Raw genomic sequence first — 9802 nt, 5'->3', positions numbered from 1 at the left:
CTTCCCCTTCCTTCCCTTCCCCTTCCCCTTCCTTCCCTTCCCCTTCCGCTGCGGGGGCGGTGGCGGCGCAGGCGCGGGGAGGCGAGGCCGGACGGGACGGGCGGCACGTGCCGCGCGGGGCGGCTGCGGGAGGCGGCGGCGGCCGCTGAGGTGCGGGGGAGCGGGAGCGGGAGCGGGGGCGGCAGGGCAGGGCAGGGCAAGAACCAGGGCAGGGCTAGGCAGGTCAAGGTAGGGCACGGCACGGCCCGGCAGCAGCCGGCTACTGTCCAGCGTAGCCGCTCGGCGGGGCCCGGCCGAGATGGGTGTGCAGCTGCGGGCAGCGGGACGGAGTGGCGGGGTCTCGCAGGGGAAAGGAGGGGGACGGCGAACGCCGCCGGCGCGGGGTATCGGCGTGGGGCGGTACGGGGGTCACCGGTTCCGGGGTTGGGTGGAGGTACAGGGGGTACTGGTCTCTCCGCTCGGGTGATGGGTATGGGGGTCACCGGCTCTGGGGCTGGGATGGCGGGTGCGGGGGTTACCGGTTCCCCAGCTGGGGTGGCAGGTACGGGGGTTACTGGTTCTCCGGTTTGGGTGGGTACGGGAGTTACTGGTCCCTGGGTTGGGGGTTACTGGTTCCTGTTGGGGTGGCGGATACAGGGGTTGCTGGTTCCCGGAACCCCGATCTCTCCTGCGCTCAGGGAGGGCATCAGGTGAAACGAGCTCTTGCGCGTACAGCACCGAGCTGCTCAGCCTGTCTGTCGGTGCTTGCACCGGTGCGTTTCGCTTCGGCCCTCCAAGTGTTTCTTTCAAGCTGTGAATTAAGATGTTCTTCTTGTATTCCTAGAGTTGCACTTCTGTGGGAAGGAAGAGGCTCGCCAGCATGGTGGTTTTCACATGCAATGCGTGTGGAGAAGCTGTGAAGAAAGCACAGGTTGAAAAGCATGTGAACATCTGCAGAAACTGTCAGTGCCTGTCTTGCATGGATTGTGGCAAGGATTTCTGGTATGTAAAGGATGGGAAATGGCTTTGCTCACTCTTGTCACAAATACAAGAGATGCAAGTCAGAAATTTTTACTGAAAGCTGTAGCATGACAGAGCTGTCTGTGGTCTTAAAAGCATGTACTTTAAGCATATCACATTTTAATAATTTAAGCATTGAGAGTAACAGGGTCTAAATGATCCATTCATTTAAACCATCTATTACTTCAGCTTATTGGTTAGCAAAGTGTTGCATAGTTTGAAGACTAAAGCATTTCAGTGACCTGTGGTTAAAAATCTCTTTGTATTCAGGGGTGATGACTATAAGGAACACGTGAAATGTGTAAGTGAAGACCAGAAATATGGTGGGAAAGGCTTTGAAGCCAAAACTAGCAAAGGAGATGCTAAACAGCAGGAGTGGATTCAGGTATGGTTTGTACAGTAACTATTGTCTGTAACTATCAAAGACAGGAAAGAGCCTATACTGGCTCAAGCCAGAGATCTATTTTTACCAATACCCCTTGCTGTCTTCTGGCATTTCCTTGTAGCTTTGTGTTTATCCTGGTAAGAAAAATGTTTTTTGTTTTGAATCTTTTACTGGTTAGATTTACTGTAATGTTCCTAGCTGCATACAAAGAGATATTGGCAGTTGGCCATTCTTTTCATGCCATTTATGCTCTGGTAGACCTCTGTCAGGCATCCCTCCCCATCTAAGATTCTTTGTTCAAGGCTCAAAAATCCTACCCTGCTCAGTTGTTCTTCGTAAGTCTTCTAAAAATCTTCCTACTCTACTGTATTCTTGTGAATGCTGTTCAATGTATGAGTGAAGCATAGATTTACCACATATCATTATGTTTTCTGTGTCCTTAATTCCTCTCTGTTTTTTGTCAGTTAATCTACTTTTGGATTTTTTTTGTGGTTTTTTCACTGCTGCTGATCATTGTGTTGGCATTTTCATGGAATTGGCTATTTTAACCCTGAGATCTTATATCTAAATTCCAATGGTCAACTAAAGCCTGCCTTTTTAGATGTGAAATTAGGATTGCTTTTCCTTTTTTTCTTGCTTTATGTGAATTTGTGTTGAATGTATTCCACCGTTTTTATTACCTAGTCACTCATTTTCTTAAGATCTTTCTGGAATCCTCATGGTCCTCATCCTGAGTAGCTTCATATCATTGGAAAAATTTTCTGTTCACTTGTCAGATATTTTGTAAGTATGTTGAACAGAAGAAGCTCCAGCATGGATAGAAATATCTGCTACCCTTTCTGTCTTACACAAGAACCTACCCTCTTATGGCTGTCCTTCAAAGGTTTTTGGAAGGACCTCAAACACATCTTTGAAACCCATTAGGTCACATTTATGCATGGAATTGTTGATTTCTATCATGTAGCACACATCCTAACAAGGTGTTAAGATACACACATATTGAAGCATATGATGAATACCATTAAAGTCAGAGATTAGTGCTCTTGTGGAGATTGAACATTGTTTGAGGACAGTTGTAAAGGCAGCATAATGTGAGTGCTGTTGCTTATGAACACTGGTAGCCTGCCTCAGTAGTAAGTAATGCCTATGTAGAAGGATGAGGGATTATTACCAGACACCTTTTTCTGATAGTCTTAACATATTCACAAAACCTTTCAGTCATCAGATTTTCGGAAGTAGAGGAAGGCTCTACAGTGGCCAGTGGCTGCACTCTAAGTATTGGGAAGCCCAGAGCCTTTTTCTCCCCACAAGCAGCAGTGCCGTTCCAGGGACTGCCATGAAGCCCTGGTCTAATCTCTCTTCTCTTGTGCTGACACCCACAGCAGAGGAATATCCAGAGCTGTCATATAGGGATAAATGCATGTTGAAGCTGGCACTGCTGCCAGAAGAAATATATGTCAGCTGTGGCATCAAAAGTGAGCCTGATTTTTCATAATTAACTCCAAAACCAAAAAGTTGCCTTTCTTAATGCACGCCTTTTTCATGCTGCAAGAATGAAACTGCATACAGTTGAATGAATACATGAAGCTGTGATACGGTTACTATAGTTTGAAATGTTTTTATCACAGTTTGTAATTTATTCCTCAGAAAGCACCAATGAGCAGTGCTGCTTGCCTCTGCTTACTACATAGGTATAAATGTTTCTACAGATAACTTTGACACATGTAACTATGATCGAACCAAAGGTCAGTGTTTTTCTTATGTTTTTTGAATACTTCTTATGAGCAGACTATACCAGCTGCAGGTGCTGTGTGATTTCTACCCAGTGTATTTCAGACTTGCCCACCTGACATGTACCATTTGATCCTTATGCTGCTTTGCTGATTTAATTTTGTTTTTCTTCATTCAGAAAATTCATGAAGTAATGAAGAAACCAAACATAAGCCCTAAAGTACGGAACATCCTGGAGCAAATGCGTGTCTTTAATAACATTCCAAGAAAAAAAGTAAAGTTTCAGGTATGTTTTAATAGAGACTTGCAGTAATCCATACAGTGAGCATAAAAATAGACTTTTATTGGGAGTGCCACTCTCTTTTAACAAAGGTGGGACAAATTGCTTATTTGGGCATTCATATAGATTGTGTAATAACTGAATTTCAAATAGGCAGTGGTTGTAAAATACATTTATTTGCTTAAAAGGACTCTTGGTTGAATTAGGTATGAAGCCAGAGACTTACCTTTTAAACTTTATCTCCATATATAGGTTTGTTCTGTTTTCAGTACCTTTCTTTTTTGGCTGTTGCTATTTCTATTGAATGTCCAGATTCTTAGACATACGTTTAAAGGTTTCTTATTTCTTTGGCTTCGTTTTTTCCTGAAGGCAAGATCCTGCTTTGAGTTTTCCTGTTATTCAGTATTCTGACAGAATCTTCTGCTCTGCATGCTTCACTAAAGTAAATTATAGATGTGGAGAATTTAGTGTGTATAAAGAATTTCATTAAAAGTAAATAATTACTCACAAACTGGCCTTTTTACCCCCCTCTCTGTTCTGTGCCTCGGATTGTGAGGCTGAGAGAAGATCAGGCTTGCTTCCAAAACACTCAAACAGAACTTAGTAGAGCTGTGGTGAAATTGCGCTAGCAAGCTGAAGAACAGAATATTTCCCTACAGAACTAATCTTCTGAGCAGGAAAAATGGTATTTTCCAGAAGTCTCTCTTTTTGATAAGATACCTTGTGGTGGAAGATCCAAAAGTTTTTAGAGTTAAGTGTTCCAGTTTACTAATGCACCTTTCCTGGGGTTTTCATTACAATACAAAAACCCTTACATTACACTTAACATTGAATTCCACATTTCTAAAAGTTGATCTCTTGCAGAGTGTGAACAGCATAATTTACTGCTATATTTTCACCAGGAACACCTGCAATAACCCAAACAACTTTCAAATGTTTGCAGTGATACATTACTTAAATTATACTCTTTTGTAATAAACTAAGGTATCCATTTAGGATATGTCAAATAAATAAGATCAGATCATTAATGTTTTAATTCATGGGAACAATCAGAAGATTGGTAGGACCTTAACATAGCCATTTGTATCAAAAGCTTGAGGATTATCTTTTGTATATATTTACCACTTGGGGATAGCTGTTGGTGAGGCAACTGAGATATATGGTGTAGCCTTCTTACCTAGACATTATGTGAAATAATTTAGCAAAGAGGCTTGAGAGATTGATAGGAGTAACCTCTAAGCAGATCTTAGTTAAAACAGTGGTTAGATTCTTAAAAATAAAAAAAACAAGAACCAATTATATGGTAATGAAGAAAGAAAATCCATGCATGTTTTCAGTTATTGCTGTTTTTTCTATGCACAGAATTGGATCAAGAACAGTTTGAGAATTAATGACAGCAATTTGCAAGATCAGGTGTGGGATGTTTTCTCAGAAGCAACCGGAAACGTAAGTTTAACTGGAGGTACATTATAGAATGGGAATGCACTTCAGAGTGTTTGAAGGAAAACCATTCAGATGCTGTTTGTAGATGTTAGTGGAAACATTGTCTCCCATAGTTCCAATAGATTGTTATGATGTAACATTTCTTGACTAAATTGTTTATTTGTGGAACACAAAACTGTTGCTGAAATAGTTGTTCATGCTGCATAGGTTGTGACTGAATACTTGGACATGCTGACACCATTGTGCCACGATAAGCAGAAGGCTAATTTATGGTACAAGTACATTAAAAAATGAAAAAGTACTGCCTTTGTCTTTGTTCCAATCTTTTAGCACACACTAAGATGGAAAAAGATATCTTTCAGAGTTTACTGGTCTCAAATTTATGTGTATTGGAGTGAGAAATTAACAAGCACATGGTTTACCTGTTTTGTTAGTGGGGAGAGAGATCCTCCAGTTTGTGGCACAAGTTCCTCCCTTCTTTGTTCAGATTGTGGACTCTGACCTTTTGTCAGTGCCTAATTCTTTGGTATTTTGTTCCTAGCTTAGCGTGTTTTGGTAGGGTGTTGTTTTGTTTGTTTGCATCTATTGCTGCTACTCGAAAGCTGTTGGAGAAGTTCTCGTCTCTCAGTTGATGTGAAGATGCTCTCCCCGCTTTCCCCCACATTCTTTTGAGGAAGAGTGTAGGCATAGCTTTGGCATTAATCCCCTGTTGATGCTTTGTGTTTCTGATTTGATGATTCCAGTTAAGTTTATTTGCAGTTTTTCTGAGGAATCCAAACATAAGAGCCAGGAAAGAAAAAAGCACGTTGACTAGAGGATAGGAACATAACATAAACTGTGGACACTGAAGTACACTGTTTAGCTGGAGCATTAATACTGAGTTGATACAACTTCACTAAAGTCATAAGCAGTTCTCCCTTGACTTTAACTAATTTCTAAAAAAGTCTTAAATCTGAAAACCTTTTATTTAAACAATTACACTGTCCACAGAGCGTAGCATTAAAGTAAAATACGTAACATTTCAATTCATCTTTAAGGATCCTGAAAAAGATCTTAAGATGTGATTTGTAATACATACCTTGAAGTGTATATACTCAATGGAAATTCTTAAGTAGAATTCAAATTTAATTACAATAACTCTTTGTAAAAACATGATGGTGTTAAATTGCTTGTAAAGAGATGTATTCTTTTTCTAAATAGCTACACTAACATTTCAGTAATTCTATTTCACTTGTAATTATTAAAATTAAAGCTTAAATTGAACACTAAATTTTTCATTAATATATTAATTATTCTACAATAAAATCATTATGAGCCCAGGAATGTTAAAAGAAAACCAGATATGTTGAGAAACGTATAATTAAAACAACCAGGAGTGCCTTTCTTAGAATCATGCCATAACGGTTTGTTGACCATGACAGGGAAGTGGATGGCAAAAGAGATTGTTATTCAAGGGCTGTGTATTTGGAGATAAGTTCTGCATTATGCTGTAATGTGCTTTACTTTTGTTTGTGTAAATTAAAGAGTTGTCACTTCCTTAATTGCATTTAGCAAATAATTTAAAACACAGTAGCCACTTCCTTCAACTACTAATTTACATATGTGGTAAGATGACGTTTCTTCTGCGGTGTGAATTAGCATTTAGTCTTTTAAGTTAAAAGAATCAGGCACATTATTTCACTAGTGCTGCTTCTCAGGTAACTGGTGACATCACATGTGAGCAATTTAATTGATTTCAGGATATCAGTGTTCTGAACAGTTACCAGTGATCTAGTAGAGGAATGTTGCAATGTCAAAAACCCCATGTAAAAGCTAATAATCTTTCTTTCAACAAAAGATTTCAAATGAAAAAGAACAAGACAAACCACAACAGAAGGAAGAGCAAGAGTCTGCAGAAACTGGGGAAAATACAAAGGCAGAAGAAAATGGAATTACAGAGGCAAAAACTGAGAGAAAAAAGAGTAAGAGAGAACGAAAAGAAGAGAGACAAAAGAACAAAAAGAAGGAGAAAAAAGATCTAAAATTAGGAAACCAGGCAGAAGTAAAAAAGAGTAAAAAGTCAAAAAAAGGAAAAGAGAGTGTGGAGGATGAATTTAAAATAAATGGAAATGGCAATCACAGTGAAGCAGAAGAGGAAACAAATGTAAAGAAACGCAAACATAAACATGTAGAAGGTATCTATCATATAACTTATATTCTAATTTGTTTTGAAGATGCTTTTTCTTAATTCCAAAGCTCAATAATAATAGCTCAATAGCTCAATAGTAGCCCATTAGATTATTTTTAACAATGATTGCACTTTTCTTTTATAAAATTGGAACCACTTTGCAAATATAAACTCATACTACAAGAACAAAAACTTAAGTCAAGTCAGAACTTCTAGTTTTAAATCTTTCTTGTGTATGTCTATATTCCAATTCCATCTCTAGAGGAACCTCATACCAAAACAAAGAGAATGAAAACTGAAAGCATTTCAGAAGACATGGAAACAGAAAACATCAACGACAATGAAGAAAATGTGGGAACAGATAAAGGTATTCTTGAAGGAATGATTTAGATTGTTACAAAAGTACTCTGCAAAAGACCTAATGCATGATACAAATACAGCTTCTGTAGGAAGCCATGAAATAAATTGTGCCTCAGTATACATAAATGTGTGTATGTTCAGTATACACATCTGTTCCAGAGTAGTCTGTGCTACTCTTAACACCTGATAATTCATTACTTCTCTAATTTGTTGTTTGTGCTGTGCTGGCAGCCATTGGCTATGCTTGGTTCCAGTGAGCACTGGTTTCACCACAGTGGGTCTCTTCCCTGCTGCCCTACACTTAGGCAACACAACAAAAAGGGTAACAACTCTTAGACCTCTTGGTATCTCTCATATCCTCATTTTCACTCAGTGAATCATAAATTTGACATCAGAGACATTGAACCTTAGTTTATGCTTAGATAAACCTACTTCTGCCTATCACCTGACACACTCTTTGTTTGAACATACAGATAATTCATTTGGAAACCACCAATTAATGACCTCTGAAGGTGGTATGGTCAAATTTGACTGCCTGTGCTTTAAGTGTGAAGAGACAGAATCTTACTATTTCTGCATTATTTAAGAGCTTCTACTTAATAGCTGAAGTGCAGAAGTTAAGTAAAAACAATTCTGACCCCTGTTGTTCAAGTGCTGTGTTGATTCTTTGTCTCTATTCCATTACATATTCAGGCTTTGTGTATAAGACACCCTCCTATTGTAGGGTCAGTAAATTAACAACTGTTGTAGCAAACTGATTCCAAAATTAGGAGATCGATGGCTGGTTATTAGTAGAGAAGAAGACACAGAATACCTGCTTTTACTAACCATGTTGTACACCTGATTATTTTCTAGGTAAATTCAACTGGAAGGGAACCATCAAAGCAGTTCTGAAACAGGCTCCAGACAATGAAATTTCAATTAAAAAACTAAGAAAAAAGGTACTTTACAACATGTTTTTTTTTTTAATTGCCTTTGGTCTTGTGAATTTATTTGTATAATGCTGAAACTCAGAAAATTTTGGCTTGCATAAACAAAGTTCAACATTTTAAGTGGAATATAAATTAACAGAATGTCAGTTGAAGGACAGATTCTTTATTGCTTACTAAATTACACAAGAAATTCAGTGCTAGTTCTGCAAAGGAATAATAGCACAATAGCTTTCATGCCACTTTTAATGCAGTAATGTAAATGTATTATTGCTTACAATGGAATAATCTTCAAGGACTAAAATCCATTTCTCTTGTCTTTGTGCAGGTGATAGCTCAATATTATGCAGTAGCTGGTGAACAGCACAAAACAGAAGAGGAGATCCTAGTCATATTCAATAAGAAAGTGAAAAACAATCCCAAATTTAGAGTTTTAAAAGACAAAGTGAAACTTGTGAAATAAAGTTTTCCTACTTTTCATAGCTGTTGCATTTTAATCTTGCAGACGGAGTCAAACTCTTCTGTCAGCTGTACAGATATTATGCATTGGTATCATTAAATAGTGTATGTGAAAGAAGAATTTAACTTTTAATACTGGATTCCTCCCCTTTTTTTAGATTTATCACAGAACATTTTCAGATATTTTTTGATTTTACGGAAAATGTATATTTTTTGTACAAGTTTTAAGAGGTGAAAATAATTGCTGGTACTGTATTAAAATGCTTCCAGTAATGAATATAATTTATAGGCATAAATGTTTTTCAGGACCTGGGTTGTGTGGCTTTTTGCAGGAACTATTTTCAAAGCAAATAGGATTTTCATATTCAAAAACCCACTGTGGAATAAATGTTTTGTTATGCAAATTCAAAAAGATATGACTGATACCCACTTTATGCACATAGATAGCGTATGCAGCCTTTAATAAACTGTTGATTCTGTGTTGTAAAATGAATAAATAAGGTGTCATATTTATGTATGCAATATTGCACATTCAGTGAAAATCTAAAGACTGAGTTACCCTTGTATGCATTGCTATTTTGTATGCATTGATACTTTTTATACATTGAAAGTGTTGATTAGTAATGCAACTGACTTCAATAGAAGTGGTTACATGGATTAAAAACTGACTGATGAAATTAGTCATAAATAGAAATAGATTACTTTAAAATACAACCTTAAATATAATGCATCTTTTCACTTTATAATTGCATAATAAATCCGCAAATTATACATAATTTGAAGAGGCTGTTGAATTGCTGTCACCAAAACAATTTAGCTAGGCAAGAAATGTTACAGCTGTGTAAGGGACAGAGCTGCCTGGGGAAAGTTACTTCAAGTTTTATAGGTTTTTACTTAAATGCAAAACTACTTCCATGTAGGAAGTTTCCTATTATGACATAGGCTGTTAAAAACAGCATTATAAAGCAGTCAGTCATATGGTGTTTTTAAAAATTGCTTAGTGATTTCAAGCAGATACACTTCTATAAAACTCAATAGTAAAATTGTCT

At 37.9% G+C, this 9802-nt stretch overlaps 1 protein-coding gene across 1 annotated transcript; it reads left to right on the top strand.

Moving 5' to 3' along the window:
• Nucleotides 1-18: 18 nt before the first annotated feature.
• On the top strand, nucleotides 19-9270 carry LYAR (Ly1 antibody reactive). Its single transcript, XM_058838353.1, has 9 exons — nucleotides 19-150; nucleotides 824-981; nucleotides 1270-1384; nucleotides 3294-3401; nucleotides 4758-4841; nucleotides 6676-7012; nucleotides 7268-7372; nucleotides 8221-8306; nucleotides 8623-9270. The coding sequence occupies exons 2-9, from the start codon at nucleotides 860-862 to the stop codon at nucleotides 8755-8757; spliced, it is 1092 nt and encodes a 363-aa protein (XP_058694336.1). The 5' UTR covers nucleotides 19-150; nucleotides 824-859; the 3' UTR covers nucleotides 8758-9270.
• The last annotated feature ends 532 nt before the right edge of the window (nucleotides 9271-9802 follow it).

Source organism: Poecile atricapillus, chromosome 4, assembly GCF_030490865.1.
Source record: "Poecile atricapillus isolate bPoeAtr1 chromosome 4, bPoeAtr1.hap1, whole genome shotgun sequence".
NCBI lineage: Eukaryota > Metazoa > Chordata > Aves > Passeriformes > Paridae > Poecile > Poecile atricapillus.
This window is presented reverse-complemented; position numbering and strand designations above follow the sequence as displayed.